The 25,358-nt window shown below is 38.6% G+C and overlaps 1 protein-coding gene across 6 annotated transcripts in view; it reads right to left on the reverse strand.

Annotated features, from left to right (window-relative positions):
* Nucleotides 1-25,358, reverse strand: part of USP9X (ubiquitin specific peptidase 9 X-linked) — a 158,336-nt gene that overhangs the window by 67,653 nt on the left and 65,325 nt on the right. For 4 of the 6 annotated variants that reach the window (XM_026451482.2, XM_026451481.2, XM_026451485.1 and 1 more), the window contains exons 11-15: nucleotides 24,701-24,805; nucleotides 20,720-20,926; nucleotides 18,231-18,367; nucleotides 16,226-16,374; nucleotides 2,753-2,840 (exon numbers count right to left, since the gene is read on the reverse strand). In XM_026451482.2, coding sequence (XP_026307267.1) covers nucleotides 2,753-2,840; nucleotides 16,226-16,374; nucleotides 18,231-18,367; nucleotides 20,720-20,926; nucleotides 24,701-24,805 — 686 coding nt within the window. The remainder of the gene's footprint in view (nucleotides 1-2,752; nucleotides 2,841-16,225; nucleotides 16,375-18,230; nucleotides 18,368-20,719; nucleotides 20,927-24,700; nucleotides 24,806-25,358) is intronic. The other 2 variants (XM_026451484.2, XM_026451486.1) reach the window with 1 other exon arrangement.

A 25,358-nucleotide genomic window follows, 5' to 3' on the forward strand; every position in this document is an offset into this window, starting at 1 on the left:
AGAGAAAGAAAGGAAAGGAAAGGAAAGGAAAGGAAAGGAAAGGAAAGGAAAGGAAAGGAAAGGAAAGGAAAGGAAAGGAAAGGAGGAAGGAAGGAAGGAAGGAAGGAAGGAAGGAAGGAAGGAAGGAAGGAAGGAAGGAAGGAAGGAAGGAGAGAAAGAAAGAGACTTAGCATCCTGCTTATATGGCATCATTGAAAAATGAGGTATTCAATTAAGTAACTTTCACAAATAACTAATCCATCAATATTTATGAGTTAAAACTGCTTACATTTTCAAAGCTTTTCCATTTTTTTGTTTTATTCTAAAGATGGCATAAACCCTTCTTCAAATGAAAATCCCAGTTGGAATCTGATATATATATATATATATATATAAAGTATAGCTGCTCCAGTTGCCGGGAGAGGAAAAAGAAAGGAAAAAAATTGGGAAACTTTCTACTGCTTGTTCAGAAATCTTCAAGGAACTTAACTCAGAAGACCTAAAGCTCCTACATAAGTTTGAAAAACTACTGGGGTAATAAGAAGAGCACAGACTTAAGTAAAAGAGACCTAGTTGAGTAGTGCAATTCCATCATACACTGGCTGTGAGATTTCAAACAAGCTACCTTAAGCCACTGGAATCCTGGGTTTCTTATTGATCAAATGGGAGTAACACTTGTTGCACTGCGTTGCTTCGGAGTAAATATAAAGTGTCTGGTACAGGCCCAACACACAGCAGGCATTAAAGTCAGGCTCCTCTCCCTTGAGTTAGATGCTATAGCTCACATACAGAGGTACTAACAGAGTAGAAACTACAATAGTTCCTCGGATTCCAAACTTTAAAATGGCAAAAGGGGTTGAAACCACTTTTCTGTTCTAGTAAACCTAAGGGACATATAACACATGCCAATCAGTAACGACTGCTTACTATGGCAGTAACTCTCAAGGTGGGGAGGCAAGTCCTTCTATCCAGGTGGTTAAAAACAAAACATACAGAAAAAAAAAAACAATTCACTTTAAACCAGTGCCAAATTTCTTAAAATTTGGTAGGGGTTTTTCCTAAAATTAAAACCATTATATAGCTACTTAAAATTTTCTCCATAAATAAGCACAGAGTTCAATAAAATAGAAATCCATAATTAACACAGCCCAGGACAAAACTCCCCAGAATGTTATTAAAATAAATGGGGCCAGGCGCGGTGGCTCACACCTGTAATATCAGCACTTTGGGGGAACCGAGGCGGGAAGATCATGAGGTCAAGAGATAAGAGACCATCCTGGCCAACATGGTGAAACCCCGTCTCTACTAAAAACACAAAAATTAGCTGGGCGTGGTGGCGTGCGCCTATAGTCCCAGCTACTCAGGAGGCCGAGGCAAGAGAATCGCTTGTACCTGGGAGACGGAGGTTGCAGTGAGTGGAGATCTCACCACTGCACTCTGGCCTGGTGACAGAGCGAGACTCCGTCTCAAAAAAATAAAATAAATAAAATAGACTTCATGAAGCAGTGATAATCTGGGCATTTCTGTTACCACACTTGTAATCTAAACAAGCTCTTTTGCTACATGTGGTTTATTGAATTCAAAAGAAACCTCTCATAATTTTTTTTTTTTTTTTTTTGAGACAGGGTCTGGAGGGCAGTGGTGTAATCACAGCTCACTGCAACCTCCGCCTCCCAGGTTCAAGTGATCCTCCCACCCCAGCCTCCTGAGTACCTACCTGGGACTACAAGTGAACACCACCATGCCTGGCTGATTTTTGTTATTTTTTTTAGAGATGGGATTTCACCATGCTGCCCAGGCTGGTCTTGAACTCCTGGGCTCAAACCATCCGCTTGCCTTGGCCTCCCCAAGTGTTGGGATTACAGGTGTGAGCCACCGTACCTGACCATCAAAATTTGTAACAAAGGCACTCTGCACATCTGTAAGTGTATGATCACCAAAAGCTAAATATTGCAGAGCAAATCCAGCCCTACACTACTTTTTATCTTAATAAACCTTTTCCCTCAAGCCAATCAGAAATGATATTATCAACACATGACTTTAGATTGCCTGTCAGCCACTGTTAGAACAAACAAGGCACCAGAGGATTCCAACCACTCTTTTGAGGTGCTGGTCTAGCAGCCTTTTGCCCCCGTTTCCTTAGTGTCTATGATATCATTAAGTCAGTATAGTCCTCCTTCTGGTTGTGTCAAAATACGAGACTCTGTCCTTTAAAAATAAACATTATTTCCAGCATAAACAGGTATGAAGAACAGAAGTCAACTCTAAAGGTTAAAATGTGTTCTCTTAAAATACTGCAACAGGCCGGGCGCGGTGGCTCAAGCCTGTAATCCCAGCACTTTGGGAGGCCGAGACGGGTGGATCACGAGGTCAGGAGATCGAGACCATCCTGGCTAACACTGTGAAACCCCGTCTCTACTAAAAATACAAAAACTAGCCGGGCGAGGTGGCGGGCACCTGTAGTCCCAGCTACTCGGGAGGCTGAGGCAGGAGAATGGCGTAAACCCGGGAGGCGGAGCTTGCAGTGAGCTGAGATCCGGCCACTGCACTCCAGTCCGGGTGACAGAGCGAGACTCCGCCTCAAAAAAAAAAAAAAAAAAAAAAAATACTGCAACAAAGTTAAAACTCAGCGAACCATTTTTAAGTATTTAGTAACAAATACAGGGAAATGTCTTATATGACTTGGGAAAAGGCCACCCAACAAAGACCAAGCTATATAGTCTATTCATTCTGTATCCCTTAATGAGAGCAACAGTAATTGTATAAAACAAACCTAAGGAAGTTAAGCCGTTCTTGAACTTCTTGAACATGACTGTATCTACTTCCCAGCCTCACAGTTTGTGGGTCATAATCTTCATGGTCTGCAAATTAAGAAAAACATCACGCATTACACACATGGATAACCCAAATCACTGCTGACTTCAACCAAAGAAATTAGATCAGTTAAAATGCCATTAATCCTTTATCATTAAGAGGCAACCTAAATCCTACCAATTGGTGGTTTCTATCCATCTTCTGTTTTCCCTACAAAAATACTTTCCTGTTATATAACCAAAAGAAAATAATCTGTTAAATGTGCTATCAAAAATAATTATTCAGCAACACCCTTTCATGCAACCTTCACACACAATGAAGCAATTCATGATTGCAGCCTAAGACCGACCTAAGTGGTCTATGAACTGATAAGGAAGACTAAATTTTTTTCTTCAGGCCGGGCGCAGTGGCTCATGCCTGTAATCCCAGCATTTGAAAGGCTGAGGCAGGTGGATTACAAGGTCAGGAGATCGAGACCATCCTGGCTAACACGATGAAACCCCGTCTCTACTAAAAACACAAAAAAATCAGCCGGGTGTTGTGGCGGGTGCCTGTAGTCCCAGCTACTGGGGAGGTTGAGGAAGGAGAATGGCGTGAACCTGGGAGGCAGAGTTTGCAGTGAGCTGAGATATCCCACCATTGCACTCCAGCCTGGGCGACAGAGCAAGACTCCGTCTCAAAAACAAAACAAAACAAAACAAAAAAAAAAAAACTTTTTTTTCTTCAATTTCTTACCTGTTATACTGAAAGCTGTTTTCATGAAGAAAAAATTATTTTGATGTAAAAATAAATATTACTAATTTACACCTAAGAAGTGAGGGTAACACAAGATGGTACTCTACATGACCAACTTATACAATCATCACCATTACCATGTTAATGTCCAGAATGTGTCATTTTCCTTCAGCATTAATTACTGTATTTCCATATCAGATCCCAGACCCTTGGTATGTGCAAGCTACTGTTAAAGAGTCTAAGTGAGCTCCTTTGGAAATCAGTAATCAAAGTCTTCAAAATACTGATATTTCTTCTCTGAATAAACTCTTGATGATGTGTTATAAAGATGGGACATTCATAATGTCTGGAAACATATTTGGTTTTGATGCTTTGGTAAAGAAAAAAGCCCCACATATTACGACCAACTACTTTCTAATTCCACACATACTGGAATATGCAAACAGGCATAAACACTGTCTACTTCCATGAATATATATTTCGTCAGACATTGGGACTTAAAGGACTACTTCAAGAGGTTTTCTTAAGAAACTGGAAAAAAATCAAGTTTAAGCTCATGCCTGTAATTCCAGCAATTAGGGAAGCCCAGGCAGTAGTATCGCTTCAGGCCAGGAGTTCGAGACCAGCCTGGGGAACACAGCAAGATCCAGTCTCAAAAAATAAAAAATAAAAAAAATGAGCCAGGTGTGGTGGCTGAAGTGAGAGGATGGCTTGAGCCCAAGAGTTCGAGGCTACAATGAGCTATGACTGCACCACTGTACTCCAGCCTGGGCAATATCAAGACCTTGTTTCTTAAAAAAGCGAGGCTTTTTAAAGTGTGGCTCACACCTGTAATCCTAGCACTTTGGGATGGCAAGGCGGGCAGATTACCTGAGGTCAGGAGTTCAAGACCAGCTTGGCCAACATGGTGAAATCCCATGTCTACTAAAAATAAAAAAATTAGTCGGGCATGGTGGCAGGCGCCTGTAATCCCAGCTGCTCCGGGGGCTGAGGCAGGAGAATTGCTTGAACTCGGGAGGCGGAGGTTGCAGTGAGCCAAGATTGTGCCACTGCATTCCAGCCTGGGTGACAGAACGAGACTCCGTCGCAAAAAAACAAGAAAAAGCAAGAATTCTCTTATACTCTTTACCTGTATTCACCGTTGACATCTTCCTCCATTTGCTTCATTAGTTGCCACACATATAAAAAATACACACATACATGTGTGTGCATAATCTTTCTAAACTATTGGAGAATTGGACATATGTCTTTTTACCCTTAAATACATCAATAAGTATTTCCAAATAACAAGAAAACTACACTAGTAAAATACTATTATCATCTAACCCAGGGTTTCCATTATTGACGTTTGGCCAGGTAATCTTCATTGTGCAGGACTGTTCTGTCTAGGACTATGCTATAGGTTACTTAGTAACATTCTAGGCTTCTACTCACCCCTCAACCCCAGTTTAAGACAGCTCCAGACATTGTCAAATAGCCACCTCCACTCCCCCTTGGAGAAGCACAGATTTAATTCATGGTCCATATTCGAGTTTCATCAATTTTTCCCAATAATGTCCTTTTACATCTTTTCTACAAAGTCCAAGACTGTATTTGGTTCTCATGACTTTTTATTTTTTAATCAGCAGAATTAATCATCCTTTGTGTTCTCTGACCTTTTTGAAAACTGGAAGCCAATTTTGTTGAAATGTCACTCAATTTGGGCTTCCACGCCACTTCCTCATAATTAGATCAGTCTAAGCATCGTGGCCAGTGACACAGAACGGAGGCAGGTTTCTCTGCTGTAAAGGTACTACTTTTCTCTTTGTAATTAATAAGTAATTTGTGGAGAGAGACTTTGAGACTATGTAACTATTTTGTTAAACTTTTATCCACTAGTTTTAGCAAACAACACACTTTCCTTTTTTTGTTTAGGTGCTAGCACTTTACTTATGAAGAACTGGGACCCTGCACAAAGAGTAGAACTTTGGAAGCATTCAACTGATAGCTAATCAGTAAAAGTCAAGAAATAAGATGCCTTTATGCTAAATAGGAATGAAGAGGCCCTCTTACTAAAGAGAAGCTTCCAAGCTGTCAAGGCATACACACACACACACACACACACACAACTGGTAGTTTTGTAGTAAATATTCAGTTCAAAACAAATACCTGGACTTGTTAGCTAGCAGTCAAATGAGGAGGATAATCTATTTTTGACTCATATTGTCTAGGTGGCAAGTATCCCACTGAAAACAGCAGGAAGAATTAGATGAGACTAAATTATTCAGGTGTCTATGAAAATAGGTAGGAAGAGGTGGTGAATCATGGCTGAGACTAACATAAATTGGTTCTTGTCATCATAAACAGCAAGTTTTCTAGGGTCCATTTTAGAACTTACATGAAAAGTTCATTTAAAAAAAAATCTTGAGTCATAAAGTACCATAAAATCCATCCATTTAAATACAATTCAATTTTTTTAGTAGAGTTGTATAATCACCATCACAATCTAAGTCTACAACACTTTTCTCACCCCAAGAAGAAACCCTGTACAAATCACCCCCTCCCCTTGTTCTTGCTGCTTAAGTCTGAGGCATTTCATATAAAAATGGAATCATGGCTGAGCACAGTGGCTCATGCCTGTAATCCCAGCACTTTGTGAGGCTGAGGTGGGCTGATCATCTGAGGTCAAGAGTTTGAGACCAGCCTGGCCAACATGGCAAAACCCTGTTTCTACTTAAAAAAAAAAAAAAAAATTAGCCAGGCATGGTGGCATATGCCTGTAATCCCACGTACTCAGGAGATTAAGGCACAAGAATCACTTGAATTCAGGAGGCGGAGGTTGCAGTGAGCTCAGTTGGTGCCACTGTACTCCAGCCTGGGCGACACAGCGAGACTTCATCTCAAAACAAAACAAAACAAAAAAATAATGCAATATGTGCTATTTTCTGATGGACTTTTACCCACTTAGCATAATGTTTTCAAAGTTCATTCATGTTGTACAGATTTATGTATACATTTCACTTGGGTATGTAACTGGGAATGGGTAACATGATAAATTCTACGATTAACATTTTGCAAGGTGGCTGTGCCACTCTACAAGGACTATACAAGCGCTCCAATTTCTCCATAGCCTCATCAATATTTACTGTTGTTTTTTGTCACCCTAGTAGGTATGAAGTAGCATTATCTCACTGTGGTTCTGATTTTCATTCCCCTAATAACTAATAATACTAAGCATCTTTTCAAGTGCTCACTGGTCATTTGTATACCTTCTTTGCAGAAATTTCTATTCAGATCCTTTGCATCCATTTCTTAATTGGGTTGTCTACTTCTTTTTCTCGCCTAGTTACCCTGGCTAACTCCTCAAGCAGAATGTTAAATAGAAGTGATTGGAGTGGACATCTTTTGTCTCATTCTTGTTCCTAAGGGGAAAGCAACCAGTCTTTCAGCATTAATTAGTATGATGTTAGCTGTGGGTTTTTTGGGATACTCTTGATCAGGTAGAGGAATTTTCCTTCTATTCCTAGTTTGAGCCTTTTTATATTGAAGAGGTTGGACAAATGTTTTTTCTGCATCTATTAAGATGATATGTGGTTTTAGTAGTTTCACTATTGTTGGAGTATTCCACAGATGTCTGTCAGGTCTGTAGCCTGTTAGAAACAGGGCCGCACAGCAGGAGGTAAACCCAACCCCACCCCCACCCCCGGTCCGTGGAAAAATTGTCTTCCACAAAACCAGTCCCTAGTGCCAGAAAGGTTGGGGACCGCTGGTTTATAGTATTCAAGTATTTTTTTTCCTGCAAATTTGGAACACTCTGTCTGATGTCACTTGTTTTGGGCCTAATTACTTCCTTTAGGATGTCTTGTAAGCCAAGTCTTGGAGTAAAAAATTCTCTGTCTTTGTTTATCTGGGAATATCTTTAGCTTGCCTTCAGATTTTAAAGATTGTGCTGCTGAATGTAAAATTCTTGGTTGTCAGGTCTGTCCCCCAACCCCAGCACTTTGAGTATGTTGTCCTATTGCCTTCTGGCCTCAATGTTTCTGATGAGAAGTCAGCTGTTAATTTTTATTGGAGTTTCCTTGTGCAGGAAGACTCATTTTTCTCTTACTACCTTCCAACTGTTCTGACTACAATGTGTCTCAGTCTGGGGCTCACTGCATTTACCGTATTTGCAATTCTTTAAGCTTCTTGTCTTTCATCAAATTTGGGATGCTTTCCGTGACTATGTCTCTTTCTGTCACTCTCATTCATCTGGTATTTCCATTACAATTAATATTGGTCCCCTTCATGGTACGCAATATTTCTGTGAGATTCTGTTCACTTTTCCTGTTCTTCAGATTGCATAATTGCTACTAATCTATCTTCAAGTTCACTGATTAATTCTTCTGCCAGTTCAAATCTATTGTTTAGCCCCCTTACAAATATTTCATTTTGGTTATTATACTTTTCAAGTACAAAATTTCTACATGATTTTTAAAATAAAAAATAATTTCTTTTTACTATCCTCTAATTTAGACATTGTCATTAATACTTTAAAAAATTCTTGGCCGGGCGCGGTGGCTCAAGCCTGTAATCCCAGCACTTTGGGAGGCCGAGACGGGCGGATCACGAGGTCAGGAGATCAAGACCATCCTGGCTATCACGGTGAAACCCCATGTCTACTAAAAATACAAAAAAAACTAGCCGGGCGAGGTGGCGGGCGCCTGTAGTCCCAGCTACTTGGGAGGCTGAGGCAGGAGAATGGCGTAAACCCGGGAGGCGGAGCTTGCAGTGAGCTGAGATCAGGCCACTGCACTCCAGCACGGGCGACAGAGCAAGACTCCGTCTCAAAAAAAAAAAAAAAAAAAAAAAAAAAAAATTCTTTAGACAGTTTTCTTCAGTTCTAGAGCATCTTTGTAATTCAAGTCTTTGCTGTCAAGTGTGTCTGCAAAGCCTTCCATGTGGCCTCCTTCAAAGGCAGTCTCTGTGTCAGTCTACAGGTCACATCTTCCCATTTGTTTGCATGCCTCAATTTTTGTCATCAAAATCTGGATATGTTAGATATACAACCACAACCTGAATACTGATCTCCCTTCCCCCACCCATTTGCTTGCTTGCTTTAGTGACTGGGCTATGACTACGGGAAATAGACTATAGTCTATTTCCCTTACAGTGCACAGCTTCTGACAGCTCTGTCCAGATGTTTTCCTCCTTCTTTTAATCCTTTAGCCTGCCTACCTAGGAGTTGCCCCTGGGTCAATATAAGCCCCTTACTGGCCAAACGCTGTGCTTAAGCCTCCTTGACTAGTAGATTTTTACCCTTTACCACGGGATGTCTGCGTGGCTTGGAGGCTGCTATCACACCACTCAAAAAGTTTTTGTCCTATGTTCATTCGGAGACGAGTAGCTTGCATGTTCCCTTCTCAATCACTCCAGCAAGGATGCAGTCTTGCTGCAAGGATGCAATGACATATACACAGTCTTCCAGACTGCCAGAGATACATGTAATTTTCACATCTGGCTTCCTAAAGCGTTGCCCCTGAGTCAGGGTAGCTTATTATTCACCCAGTGCTCTGTTCGGTCAGAGCTGTATTTAAGTCTACTGTACCGGTGAGGCTTTCACCCTTTGCTGATGGATCGACATGAAGCTTGGGGAATGTTTTCTTTTTCTTTTTTTTTTTTTTGAGACGGAGTCTCACTCTGTTGCCCAGGCTGGAGTGCAGTGGCTGGATCTCAGCTCACTGCAAGCTCTGCCTCCCGGGTTTACGCCATTCTCCTGCCTCAGCCTCCCGAGCAGCTGGGACTATAGGCGTCCGCCACCTCGCCCGGCTAGTTTTTTGTATTTTTAGTAGAGACGGGGTTTCACACCGTGTTAGCCAGGATGGTCTCGATCTCCTGACCTCGTGATCCGCCTGTCTCGGTCTCCCAAAGTGCTGGGATTACAGGCTTGAGCCACGGCGCCCAGCCCGGGGAATGTTTTCAATTTGTCCCATGTCCAGTTTTGATGGTTTCTGCTTAGGTGCAGCCTAATGCATACACGTAGCATTCCTGACCCCCAGGGTTGACTGTGATCACAAGAGGGCTTGTCTTGGCTATCTCTTTATCTAGATCTTTCTGTTAAACTTCTGGTTGCTCATCCTGTGACTTGCTGATACCAGTACAAGGGAGCCACAAGCACTTTCTTAATTCTTCATCACCCAAATCTCCATTTGTGATAATACCCTTAGGCATGCACAGCATGGTCTGGTCCAAAGAAAGATGGTCTCTTCAAGCACAACTGCTGAGCACAGCATCCTCACATCTTATCTTTCCATCTGGACAGAACATCTGTGCTACTGTTCAGGAGATAGAGGGAGGACAGCAGCTAGCTTCTCCCAAAATGATATCCCTGCTTTAAGAGCAGGTGCTGGTGTTGGGGGTGTGGGATCAAACTATGATTTTCTCAGATTGCACTCCCTGACATATAATTTCCACCCTGTGAGCAAGCTAGGTTGCGGATAATCAGAGCCCCAGTATTCTCAGTCTGTCATGCCTTAAGTAAAGCATTTATCCTACAAGTAGGCACTGAGTGAGGTAAGAGACTCTCAGTTTTCTTGGACATGACTGCCTGGAACAGAGCTTCTGTCACATAGGGCTGAAAAGGATCAGAAATGCCAGTAGCCTGCACCTCATGTGGTCAAACTACAGCCCTAGACCGGCAGCCATGGGGAGAGGGAGCCCCTGCTTCTTAGTCATACCTGCCTGAAGTAGAGTTTCCACACAAGAAAGCTGGTCTGAACATGGGAGAACAGAACAAGTTGTGGCTCAAATGCTACAGACTCTTACTGTTTTGCAGATTTAACAGATTTTCTTGAGTATTTTCCCATTTGCTATACTCCCTTAGGACAATTTTCAGGTACTCTAAATGACTATTTTTAATATTTATCTCCAGTTAAATGGTTGTTTTGTTAAGGCCTGCTGAACATTTTACTCTGCCATTCCAGATATGAAAATCCTCACCCCCTTGAGTTTATTTTCATCACATACTCTACATTTGTTAGTCGGCATTTTTGTTTACATGAGTATTTTCATATTTTCATTACTAATTTTGACCTAATTATGGCCAGTGAAAGCCAACTCCTGTGTCCTTTTGACATGTCAACATGTAAGAAAAGTTGAACACTTTACTTTCTGGAATAGGATGGTCAAGGATCATGTTGTACTTTCCCTGTTCCAGGCCTGAAAACAGTCGTTTCTCCAGGAAGGCATAAATTGTTCACAAAATGGATAATATTTAATTATTTTAAAACCACACAGAAGCCACACAGACTTAATAGTACTTCATGGTTCATGTGTAGGAATGAGTCAGAAGTGAGAAAATCTAGCACAGGATGTGCATCCTAACATAGCACTGCTGGTGAATGACACTCATAAAGAAATCCTTTTGTGTGGAAAATGTTCCTAAAAACTGTTACTGTTGGATGGAAAAGACTGGGAAGAAGTAACAGAAGGTGGCAGTCCTAAGTAAACAGAGTGCAAAAATCTGACCTACAGTGAAGCTGGGTCGTCCAACTCTATCCAGAAACAAGAAAAAATGGTAAATTAAACTTTCAGTAAGTACTGAAGTCAGTAGAATGACTATTCTACCAATGAGTTAAAACTTGAGTGAAAACTAAAAGGTGGTTTATACTTTGTTGTATGCATATGAAAAACTTTTAAAGAATAATTTAAGTAAGCACCAGTGTATGAAAGCACTTGTAGTGAGAACCTGAGTAAATACTGTAGAGAATTTTACTAAGTTCATTCTTTTATCTAAATAATGTTTATAGGGGGGAACATCAGCTAATCATGCTTACTGAGGAAATGTTTTTCCCTCAAAGCTAAAGATGCTAGTGAAGATAAAAGACAGGCAGGACAAACCATTGGTAAAATGGTTATCAGAAATTGAGAATATCAGTGAACTGTGGAAGCCTGATGCTATTATGCCAAGTAACCTAATGCCTCATACCTAATGGGATTCATCTATCACTTTTATTATAGAGGCAAAAACCATAATTTACTTTAGAATTGCAAATTCAGAAATGTTACTGGATGATGCTACCACAGAAGTGATTTAATGTTGTAAAAAGTTTAATAGAAGAATTTTACTAGTTTTAAAAATTATTTCCCCCCAACCCCATATTTAAGTATCTCCAGACTCATCAGTATTAATCAAGAGTAGTGTAATAAATTGGAAGAAGAAAAGGTACCAAGCTTAGGAGAAAGAAAAGGTATGATGTTAAAATTCAGAGGGGAATTTACTATGTGCCAGACATTATTCTAGCATGAATAACCTGCCCACAGTCATACAGCTAATATGTTTGGGTCATGTTTCAGACCTAGGCAACCTGACTATGCAGACTCACATCTCTCAGTCTGTAGATATACAGAAAACATAAGGAGGAAAAACTGAAGAATGTAATCATTCCTGTGACAACGAAGTTGAGATGAGGCAGTAACTCAAGTAGAATTGTACTACAATGTAGCAGAAAAAACCCTAGTGAGACTGTAGGGTTCCTGACCTCTGACAATGAAATTAACCACCACATGCAAATGAAGTAAATAAAAATCAGCATTAAAGCACATATGGATTATATGGCTCTACTCTGGGGGAAGGCCCTCCTTGGCAACCATGAGGGCTTTGTACCACCAGGAAGAGATTATAATCATAATATACTAAACCCTACTACACATAAACCTCTTCTTTATCTCACTGATTTTGAGTACCTTTGGTATAGAACATAAATCACATAGCTGTATTGCCTTGATCGTTCTATTATACTGCTTAGAAGGAACCTAGGACTGAAATGCTAAGATCACCGTCTGTTGCTCATCAGCTGCCTAACACTTAGATTGCTTGTCTAGCTCTATAATCTATTGGCCCTGAGGGGATAAATGGAAGAACAAAGAGTCAACACTATCACCAGGAGTATCAGAAGAGTTGCTTAATTTTTGTTTATCTGAATTTCATTGCGAAATGTACATAAGTATTAAGCAAAAATCTGGTAATTCATAAGCACCAGGGGATTTTATTCAATAATGTCAAAAGCCTACTCCTCAAACAATGAGTATTATAAATATTCTCATTTTTAACATACACACTATGGGCTTCTGCAAATCCTACATAACATGTTAAATGAATGGTAAGTTGAGTAATCAGTGTGTTTAACTCTATCACTAACACTGGTAATACAGTATTTTCTTCTTATACACTGCTCTGGAAACAAACTTGAAACTACAAAGTATCGATGGGGAAACGGGCATGAATTTGTCATAAGACAGAGGAGGAATAGTATATACTGAGAAGCCATCCCTACTCTTGCACACACAGACTGACGTAACTGTCAGAGGGGAAAAGAGCATTGACACAGGACTCCACATATGGCAGGCACTTATAATCGGGATCTGTTGAAATCACAGGAAACTTTATCCTAAACATGTTCAAACAATTTCACACTTTGAATGCCAATGTAAACATCTAGATTCTTATAGCCAGCCTCCCATCTCTACTCTTATGTTTTTTAAATTCATGGAGTCAGCTCCTCCTTGTACCTCTGGTAGAATTCAGCTGTGAATCCATCTGGTCCTGGACTTTTTTTGGTTGGCAGGCTATTAACTATTGCCTCAATTTCAGAGCCTGCTATTGGTCTATTCAGGGATTCAACTTCTTCCTGGTTTAGTCTTGGAAGAGTGTAAGTGTCCAGGAAATTACCATTCCTTCTGAAACTATTCCAATCAATAGAAAAAGAGGGAATCCTCCCTAACTCATTTTATGAGGCCAACATCATCCTGATACCAAAGCCTGGCAGAGACACAACAAAAAAAGAGAATTTTAGACCAATATCCCTGATGAACATCGATGCAAAAATCCTCAATAAAATACTGGCAAACCGGATTCAGCAGCACATCAAAAAGATTATCCACCATGATCAAGTGGGCTTCATCCCTGGGATGCAAGGCTGGTTCAACATTCGCAAATCAATAAACGTAATCCAGCATATAAACAGAACCAAAGACAAGAACCACATGATTATCTCAATAGATGCAGAAAAGGCTTTTGACAAAATTCAACAGCCCTTCATGCTAAAAACACTCAATAAATTCGGCATTGATGGAACGTACCTCAAAATAATAAGAGCTATTTATGACAAACCCACAACCAACATCATACTGAATGGGAAAAACCTGGAAAAATTCCCTTTGAAACGCCCTCTCTCACCACTCCTATTCAACATAGTGTTGGCAATTCTGGCTAGGGCAATCAGGCAAGAGAAAGAAATCAAGGGTATTCAGTTAGGAAAAGAAGAAGTCAAATTGTCCCTGTTTGCAGATGACATGATTGTATATTTAGAAAACCCCATCGTCTCAGCCCAAAATCTCCTTAAGCTGATAAGCAACTTCAGCAAAGTCTCAGGATACAAAACTAATGTGCAAAAATCACAAGCATTCTTATACACCAGTAACAGACAAACAGAGAGCCAAATCATGAATGAACTTCCATTCACAATTGCTTCAAAGAGAATAAAATACCTAGGAATCCAATTTACAAGGGATGTAAAGGACCTCTTCAAGGAGAACTACAAACCACTGCTCAGTGAAATAAAAGAGGACACAAACAAATGGAAGAACATACCACGCTCATGGATAGGAAGAATCAATATCGTGAAAATGGCCATACTGCCCAAGGTAATTTATAGATTCAATGCCATCCCCATCAAGCTACCAATGAGTTTCTTCACAGAATTGGAAAAAACTGCTTTAAAGTTCATATGGAACCAAAAAAAGAGCCCGCATTGCCAAGACAAGCCTAAGTCAAAAGAACAAAGCTGGAGGCATCACGCTACCTGACTTCAAACTATACTACAAGGCTACAGTAACCAAAACAGCATGGTACTGGTACCAAAACAGAGATATAGACCAATGGAACAGAACAGAGTCCTCAGAAATAATACCACACATCTACAGCCATCCGATCTTTGACAAACCTGAGAGAAACAAGAAATGGGGAAAGGATTCCCTATTTAATAAATGGTGCTGGGAAAATTGGCTAGCCATAAGTAGAAAGCTGAAACTGGATCCTTTCCTCACTCCTTATACGAAAATTAATTCAAGATGGATTAGAGACTTAAATGTTAGACCTAATACCATAAAAACCCTAGAAGAAAACCTAGGTAGTACCATTCAGGACATAGGCATGGGCAAGGACTTCATGTCTAAAACACCAAAAGCAACGGCAGCAAAAGCCAAAATTGACAAATGGGATCTAATTAAACTAAAGAGCTTCTGCACAGCAAAAGAAACTACCATCAGAGTGAACAGGCAACCTACAGAATGGGAGACAATTTTTGCAATCTACTCATCTGACAAAGGGCTAATATCCAGAACCTACAAAGAACTCAAACAAATTTACAAGAAAAAAACAAACAACCCCATCAAAAAGTGGGGAAAGGATATGAACAGACATTTCTCAAAAGAAGACATTCATACAGCCAACAGACACGTGAAAAAATGCTCATCATCACTGGCCATCAGAGAAATGCAAATCAAAACCACAATGAGATACCATCTCACACCAGTTAGAATGGCAATCATTAAAAAGTCAGGAAACAACAGGTGCTGGAGAGGATGTGGAGAAATAGCAACACTTTTACACTGTTGGTGGGATCGTAAACTAGTTCAACCATTATGGAAAACAGTATGGCGATTCCTCAAGGATCTAGAACTACATGTACCATATGACCTAGCCATCCCATTACTGGGTATATACCCAAAGGATTATAAATCATGCTGCTATAAAGACACATGCACACGTATGTTCACTGCGGCACTACTCACAATAGCAAAGACTTGGAATCAACCCAAATGTCCATCAGTGACAGACTGGATTAAGAAAATGTGGCACATATACACCATGGAATACCATGCAGCCATAAAAAAGGATGAGTTTGCATCCTTTGTAGGGACATGGATGCAGCTGGAAACCACCATTCTTAGCAAACTATCACAAGAACAGAAAACCAAACACCGCATGTTCTCACTCATAGGTGGGAACTGAACAATGAGATCACCTGGACTCGGGAAGGGGAACATCACACACCGGGGCCTATCATGGGGAGGGGGGAGAGGGGAGGGATTGCACTGGGAGTTACACCTGATGTAAATGACGAGTTGATGGGTGCAGCACACCAACATGGCACAAGTATACATATGTAACAAACCTGCACGTTATGCACATGTACCCTAGAACTTAAAGTATAATAATAATAAAAAATAAAATAAAATAAAATAAAAAAATAAAAAAATAAATTCATGGAGTCTCGAAGCACTTACAAAACATAAGCTTGGCATTATAAAAGAACTATAATGTAAGAACAGACATAGACAAAACAAGTTTCCTTTTAAAAAGCTAAAGGTGGTGGTAAAGGAAATAAAGGTTGAAAATGAGTCAGGTACATTCCTAAGAAGGTAGTAATCAATTGTAATAAAGGCAGGCAGAGCTCCCAAGGCAGGGAAGAAAAATCTATTTAACAAAGAGAATGGGGGAAGGCAAGCACTTAGTGAAGACCCTTAAACTGCTGGCCTGGAGTTTAGGATGTCTAAGAGTTGGGAGTAATAGTGGATCTTAAACCCATAAAGGAACATGATTTATATTTGTAAGGTAATTAATGCAAAAAAAGGTCACTGCTATTTCCCATAGTTTATTTTAGGTTACAATACATACCTCTAGCATACAGTCTCATGCTTTCCATGTAAGTTGCAAGGTTTTCTGCTACCAAAGTAACTAGGGCATGATTGTGTTGAAGCTGATTGATTAAGTCATGGCGATAAAACACATGGGGACTTCGCTGAGTTTGACTGAAACGAGAAGAACTTAACAATATAATTAGGCAATTAAACTCTGTTGTAATCAGAAGAGTTCGTACTATCTAAATTCTTAGCTACTGATGTAATAATTTAAAAATTATACTTTTGTACGTTTACCTTTTTTAATGAAAATATCACAACAAACTCTTCAAAAAATAAGACATTTATTACATTATTCTTATTTTACACAAAAAGCATCCATCAGTATTCACCAACTTCACCAAATGGGAGTATACCTCAATGACTATTTTCTATCCTATAATAGTACCAAAGTGCTTGTGTTATGTAATTATTACCAAAATTATAAAATAGAAACATTTTTTGCAAGACTAGCATCACAAAAATTACGCTACAGTTGTAAGGAAGAATTTTATTAATTATTAGCTATTTAAGAAAACATCCTGGGACACTCTGCAGCCAAGTTTGCCCACAGGTGTCACCACAAAGACTAATCTGTTTTGCTATCTTCATTGAAACCTAATCTATTTTGCTACCTTTGCTGAAACCAATCAACTTTCACATCCATTACTACTATTTTAGGGGAGACCAGGCCACTGTTCTTGGAAGAGTATGTAAACTACCGTGTCTACTTTGAAAGCCAAATGCATTCATTTGAGAAAGGCCGAAAGGCATACGTACGATGGGCCAAACATACTCAAAATACGCCCTCAAATAAATATTATTGTTAATGAGATATATGTCTCAATTTCTTACAATGTTTATATCTCCATAGCTTTTCCAATTTGATATTTTTTTCTAGCCTTAGGGAAAAAAGTGAGACAAAGTTCAACTGTTTAAATAAAGACATACATGACCTTTTCTATTTCTGTCTGAGGTATAATCATAGTAATGTAGAGCTGTAAAGGATCCTGGCACTCATTTAATCTTACATATAAAGAAAACATGTTTTGGTTTTTTTTGTTTGTTTGTTTGTTTTTTGGAGACAGTCTCACTCTGTTGCTCAAGATGGAATGCAGTGGTGCAATCTCAGTTCACTGCAACCTCTGCCTCCCAGGCTCAAGCGATTCTAGTGCCTCAGCCTCCCGAGTAGCTGGGACTATAGGCGCACGCCACCACACCTGGCTTATTTCTGTATTTTTAGTAAAGACAGGGTTTCGCCATGTTGGCCAGGCTGGTCTCAAACTCTTGGCCTCAGGTGATCCGCCCTCCTCGGCCTCCCAAAGTTCTAGGATTATAGGGGTGGGCCACCGCACCAGGCCAAACATGATTCTTTACAGAATTTTTATAAGATTAAATTACTGGTTTGACCCAAGATTCACACCTAGAAATCCTGACTCCACTGTGAATATTCCTTCTATTGCATCCTACTCTCTTTCTCTTCACATTATTTTTCCTTTTCATGTTATCAGTTCCAACTCTATTACCAGAAAATAGGGCAAACTGTTTCAGTAACCAGAATTTGACACCTAAGATAGTATAAAGACAGCTATTAAAAAGAAATTTAGCTAAAATAAACGTTTAAAAATTATGAAACTGTATCTTGTCATCTTTCATCAATTTAAATGTCCTTGTGGTCTAATCCAACTTTAAAGACATGCCATGAAACTTCTTGGCATACTTGCTGGAAATATGGTATGTATATAATAATAATTCTGAACGAAGAACCCAAAAGCAATATTATCTTGATTCTGATATTTATCACTTAACTGTGGCTTACTTCCTCATTAATAAAACAAAGAAGATAGATATAATAAAGGATTCTTTTGTTTCAAACACTTCTTATATAGCTTCTTCTCACTCCACTAATTGAAAAATTTGCATTTGCCAGCCAATATGCTGTTTTTTTTTCAATAAAGTACATAAATTTAAATATTGAAATTTTCTATGTTAAAAAGTCTTACCTCAAATTTTGAGGCGCTTCACCAAACAAACTACAAATTTCTCTAATCTGTTTCAGGGCGGGAATAACCCATTTGTCATTTGTGCGAAGTTCTTCTATAAAGCGATCTATCCATTGGATCTTTTGTGTATCACGGTCCTTAAACAAATGATTTCAATGTTTTAAACAGATCAATATTCAGGAGAATTTTATTTTCAAATTATTTTGAGAATTATAAAATAAAAGCTTTTCTTTTAAGATTAGCAACACAAGCATCATGTTGTAATTACAGTAAAGAGTTTAAATAATAAAAGCTTTAAGTTTGTTTTTATTTCACATTTACTACCAAAACTCCAAAAAGCCCAGCACTGTTATAAAAGCTTTGTATTATATGGACTGAAATTTATCAAACACTGCAGATCCTAAGTATTAGTCACAATGACAGAAAGTTTGATTTTCCAAGTTTGCCAGAGGGTAGGTATTTAGCCAGTATTTTAAGAGATTCTACCATATCACAAAATCCAGAATTAATACATAACAAGACCCTGACTGTTACTCTACCCTAAATGGGCCATCTTTTAGTAGAGTGAAGAACACTGAAAATGTGTATTTGACTAAGAAAATAAATACAATGACAACTACATTTAAAAATAATCACCAAAATCAAAATAAAGAAACATATATACAAGGAGAGAAAAAGGACAGAGGCAGATATAAACTGTTAAAAATTAAATTAAGAATGTTATAAACTCAAAATTATTTCGATTATGATATTCTACTTCTCAAACCTTAGTTACTTCAGCTCTTCCCCTGAAGTCAATAGTAATCACAACTGCAAGTTTGTGTGACTAACAATTTTGTAAGCTCGGATTATTTTACTTTTGCATACAGGGAAAGCAAAACAATTTTGTGGAGTTTCCCCCCCCCCTCCCCCCCAAAACCCCTCAAGTTTGGGATTTTGTAATGCACAGATATTCCTTTTTTGGTAGCAAAACTGGGATCATACTCTTAAGTGATATTAATCCTTTTAATGGCTCCATAATACAACCTTGTATAAACTATTAGTAATTATTCACAGCTGGGAGCTGTGGCTCATGCCTATAATCCCACCACTTTGGGAGGCCGAGGCGGGTGGATCACCTGAGGTCAGGAGTTCGAGACCAGCCTGGCCAACATGGTGAAACCCAGTCTCTACTAAAAATACCAAACAATTAGCTGGGCGTGGTGGCACGCGTCCGTAATCCCAGCTACTGGGGAGGCCGAGGCAGGAAAATTGCTTGAACCTGGGAGGCGGATGTTGCAGTGAGCCAAGATCACACCACTGTACTTTCCAGCCTGGGCAACAGAACAAGACTCCGTCTCAAAAAGCAAAACAAAAAAAAAAAGTAATTATTCAGGAGGCTTCTACATGCTCATGTCCATAAACACTAATGAATGTCCTTGTGGGTACCTCTTTGTATCCTTTTTCACTATTTCTGAGAAGAAATTTATCTAAGTAGAAATGCTGAGTTTAATAGTGTGTACATTTTTAAGGCCATGAAAATATTTATGATCAAATGTACACTTTGACAGCAGTTTTGGGGAAAAGGTGGCAGTTGGAGAATGACTTTAAAAATTTTTTTCCCAAACAATAAATGAAAGTTGAAGTTGAAAAAAGGCAACAGTCTACTAAATTCAGTGAAATTCAGTAACTATTCATTAACGAACGTGTAAATCACTATGGCAGCCACTGATACTAATAGATATTTAAAAAAGAAGTTACCAGTTAAAAGCCCCGATAGCAAGTGTACTGCTCTGATTCAAGACTCCTCAGAAGGACCCTTGATTTAATGAAATAATTTATACTCAAGGCCCTTATTACTATTTAATTTGCTGAATACTTAACAAACTGTCACAAATAATCACAGTCAAAACCTGAGTAGTATCTACATTAATACACCTTCCTGAGCTTTCCTTGGCTCTTACCTAAATACCAGTTCATCAGTGTAACAAATAGTTTTATTAACATGTGAGAAATTACTCAATGTTCACTTTACCATGTGTTAAAAAATATACATGCTACAAATTAGACTGTAGGGAAATTGTGTGATTTGCTCATTGTGGAGGCACTAAATGTTTTAATGGTTAGGAAATTATATTAATTTTTCTTAACTTCCCTACGAGCAAAGAAAACCTAATTTCTCTTCCCTCTGAAGTCTCTAATCAGCTTTAATATTCGAATTGTATTCAAAACTGGCATTTCAGAATCATACACTTGGTAATACCACCACTGTATAATCTGTTGTTTATACTTTCTTCTAAGGAGACTAAAATGCTTTTCAGATGAGTCACAAAACCTTGATGTACAGATTCTAAGGAAGGCAGACTAATGAACTTTTTTGTTCAACTCTGGAAGATCATTTAAAAACTAACAATGTCAGAGTAACATAGAACTATCCTGTAACTAAGCCATCCTAACTGAAGGGGGAAGGGGAAAGGTGACAAAAAGTGAGCAAAGCAGTACACTCTTACCTGGGAGCAACTGTAATCTAGTATTTTTATGTGGGCACTGAGAGCCAGGTCCATGATATCTACAGGCACATCATCACTGTGAGCCAGATTCCACAGAAGGTTCAACACTTTGTGTGCCATCACACCATCTTTATCATCTTCTGCAAGACGACGTATCAGCTCAAGTAGCTTTTCACGTTGCTTTTTACTCGCATTTGTCCAACTGGCCTGGAAAAAAATTAAGTGACATGAAAACACATATTTAGTCACCACTTCATAAGTTGTCACCAGGTTAACTATATTCAAATTCATCAAAAGAAATGTAGCTAAGCACAGAATTATTCAAGTGAGATCTGAAAATACAGTTAGCCTGGTATTTTTTTTTACAGGGTAGAGTTAAATTCCAAAAATGAAAAATAAATGATACATCATTTCAATTTAGAAGACACCCAATTAAAAACTCTAAAATACATTTTTTTAAAACCTCTAAAATGGTACTGTAATACAACATGGTTATCATGCTTGTGGAAGGGCAGGGTACTAATGGCATTTAGTGAGTAGAGACCAGGGATGCTGCTAAGCAACATGGGAAAAGCTTTATGAGTAAAGTTACTGCTATGGTTTGAATGTCCCCTCCAAAACTCATGGTTAAGCTGGCACCATGCCTCTTGTACTTCCCAACCTCCAGAACCATAAGCCAAATAAAATTCTGTTCTTTATAAATTACCCAGTCTGTGGTGTTGTTATAGCAGCAGAAAATGGACTAAGTTGCTAATCAGTGTTTATTAGAAAATAAACTGAAATGAACCTAACATCAAACAGTAGAAGAACGATTAAGCTGACTGCGCGCGGTGGATCACGCCTATAATCCCAGCACTTTGGGAGACACAGGCGGGCGGATCACCTGAGGTTGGGAGTTCAAGATCAGCCTGGCTAACATGGTGAAACCCCATCTCTACTAAATATACAGAATTAGCTGAGCGTGGTGGCACACGCCTGTAATCCCAGCTACTCGGGAGGCTGAGGCAGGAGAATTGCTTGAATCCAGGAGGCAGTGAGCTGGGATCGTGCCACTGCACTCCAGTCTGGGTGACAGACAGAGACTCTGTCTCAAAAAAAAAAAAAAAAAAAAAAAAAAAGAACGATTAAGTTAATGAGAGAAGATCCGTTCAATGGAATTACTAATATGGTACGTCTTCAATGATGATGTGAGTGCCCGTTTCTATTTCCTTTCAGTCTACACAAAATAACAAAAGAAATATGACAACGGCTAAGAATATAAGACTTAAATATCAGATTACAATTAAAAACATCTGGCTCACATAACAAAAAGAGAGACAACTAGGTATTCCTCCTCAAGGAAAAGCATACCACCACTTAAGATATGCTCTAGTAAAATAAAAAACAAAACCTTCTGTATCAAAACTATTGACAGACACCAAGGCAACAAACGATCCAGTTTCTTCAACAAATAAATTGCAGGGAAAGTAAAAAAGAAGGAAGTTAGTTTCAAAGAGACTTAAAAGACATACACATGGACTACACCAGGATCCTGATCAAAACTCACTTCTAAAATGAAGACGTATGATCTAAGACAACTGGAAGTTTTAACACTATGATATTAAGGAATTATTGTTTTTTAGGTAGATAATGGTATTGTGAATTTTTTCATGTACTCATCTTTTAGAGATACAAACTACATGAAAGGAGAAATTAAGAACATCTGTTCAACCAATGCAACCATCAAGTGAGTGAAAAAGATAACCAAACTGGGAGAAATTATTTGTAACTCTTGAACTGACAAGGATTAGCATTCAAAATATATCAAGAACTACAATCCAAAAAAATACAAATAATGCCACGGGGCCGGGGGCGGGGGAATAGACAAAAGACTTGAACAGGCATTCACCAAAAGAAAAAAAAAAAGTGAACAGCTCAAAAAATATACAAAAAGATACTCAATCTCATCATTGATCAAGGGATATAAAAACTAAAAGCACAACGAGGTAACATTTCAAACACCAAGACGATTGTCAAAAATTCAGAACTCTGACAAGAACAAGTGCTGGCAAAGATATGAAACTTACTTAGAACTCAAATGTTTAAAAACTAGACTAATGTTTAAAAACTAGGCCAAGGACATAAAGCAAAGTCTAACCCAGAAGGTTGGAATCATTTGGTTGCAATCTGCAAAGAACCACAAGGTGACTCAGACTTCATTGCTTCCTTTCAAAATCATCTTTAGCAGAAACTTTCAACACTCCATAAGAACTGCCAGATTTACCAACACCTTGGAAAAAAAGTGCTTGTTACGAAATGACAAGTGCTCAATAAACATGTGTTAAGCCAAAGGGGAAAAAACATGAAGAATTATTATTATATTAAGACCATTATTGTATTCAGACTATCCTGAGAAGAGGAGGGATACAGGAGAACAGTAACAACCCCTTTTTTTACTTCTCTCATCAAAGGCATCACTGGTCACATATCATTTCAGAAGTCTTTATCTTTACAGTGCCCATGATGACCAATTCTATTATTTCCTCAGCTGCCTTTGATATATTTCAATGGATGGAAAAAGTATGTAAGTTTTACTTTTACATGCATAGAAACAAAATATATAAAAACCACACAAAAGATTCACTCAATACTTTGTTCCCTTCAAAATAAAATTTTCCATAAAGCAGCGATTTCTCCATAAAGCACCTTAAAGCAGCGATTTTTCCATAAAGCAAAGCTTTAATGTCCCTAAGACTTGTCTGTGAAACTTGCTTAAAATACAGACTCTTGGACTTCAGTACCTACTGATCTGATTTAATATGTCTGTGGTGGAAGCCAGTAAAAATGGTATTTTCTCTTCTACTGTGAAATACGTATCTAGAAAAGTACGAGCATATACCAACATTACGGTACACAATGTAAACACCTGGGTAACTAGTACCCAGATAAAAAATAATACATGGCAAGTAACGCCCCAGAAATCAGCTGTGCCCATTTCAGAACTTTACATTACTGTAATCAAGGTGTATGAATTACTGTGTGGCTTTATTCCTTTCTTCAACCTTCTGTTTATTAGATTCCTCCATATGGTTGAGTTGCTCTTTCATTGCCGTGAAATATTGCACTGTATGAACATTCCATAATTTATCTATTCTATGCTTTATCTATCCTACACAGCAGGTTTTTTTGCTATTACAAGTAATTCTGCTACAAGTGTTGTTGAACACGTACCCTGGTGTACATAAGCATGAGTTTCTCAAGTGTATATTCAGAAGTCAAACTGATGAGTTATGAGAATCTTAAACTTTACCAGAAATACCAAATATTTCCCCAAGTGGCTATAGCAATTTATGTTCCCACTAGTCAGTATAATTGCTATTTTTAACAAGAAATCTTGGTGACCTAATGATCTAATGCCAGTTGTTAATAGAACACCCCTTAGTGCAAACTGCCAAAAAGTCTTTATGTTCTTAATCCACAAATTCACTAACCACTTGAGCTTTCACAAACCTAACCCTGGCAACTAATCAAAGATGTTACAAAACATGGCCTCAAAAACCAACATGATGGCATCAATGCAGGTATGACTGTAGGACGAGTTCTTGGGCTACCTTATCAGTTACATTTTGATTAACTCATATTTTGCTTGTACATATGACCCCAGAATACCAAGATATTGGTATTCTCTTGCTGTCATCTTACTGTTTATTGCAACCAATCATCCTTCCCTGTAGTCCTACAATTTGCTTGAATCTGTAACTAAAATAGAAACTACCAGGGAAAGAAGTAAAAAGTGATAGCCTGAGTTTCCCTTATGGGGGCTATTAAGAAAATGAACACCAAGTTCTCGTTGGAAAAGAAAACAATGGCCAATTCCTTCACACCACAGACTATTTAATGGGATTTCTATTGAAGTATTTATTGGCTAAAAGTAATTCACAGATCTAATTAATCAATTATATTTGAAATAGAATGGTAATATTTTGCTATGTTAACAATTACCTTAAAACAATCAAAAAGATGATCAAGTTGTTCAGGAGAAAAATCCCATGCCAATTTTGCCAGGAGATCATGTACATTCTTCACAATGGCTTCATGTTTCCCTGCCTATTGAAAAACAAAAACAAAATCACAACACACTAGAATCTGAGTAACAGATTAAGTAGTGTATACTGTTTACTGACAACTATTCTATTAATAAAGTACTTTTATCTCTTTCATTTAACTATGTAACACAAGAAAATTCCTAACACAGCCCATGCGGTGACAAATGCCTATAATCCTACCTACTCGGGAGGCTAAGGCAGGAGAATCACTTGAACCCAGAAGGCGGAGGTCGCAGTGAGCCGTTATCGAGTCACTGCACTCCAGCCTGGGCAACAGAGCGAAACTCTGTCTCACAAAAAAAAAAACAAAAACAAACAAACAAACAAAAAAAAACACCTAACATTATAAAATGCTTTAGAACTGCCATCTAAAACCTGGCAACTTAATTTCATGATATAATAAATACAGCTAATGTGTACTTTGGCAGTTCATACAAACCTTTAATACAATTTATTTAATTTAACATGACAATTTTAATATTGCAAACAGAAAAATAAGGCACACTAGGCCAGGCGTGGTGACTCACGCCTGTAATTTCAGCACTTTGGGAGGC

This window comes from Piliocolobus tephrosceles, chromosome 12, assembly GCF_002776525.5.
Source record: "Piliocolobus tephrosceles isolate RC106 chromosome 12, ASM277652v3, whole genome shotgun sequence".
NCBI lineage: Eukaryota > Metazoa > Chordata > Mammalia > Primates > Cercopithecidae > Piliocolobus > Piliocolobus tephrosceles.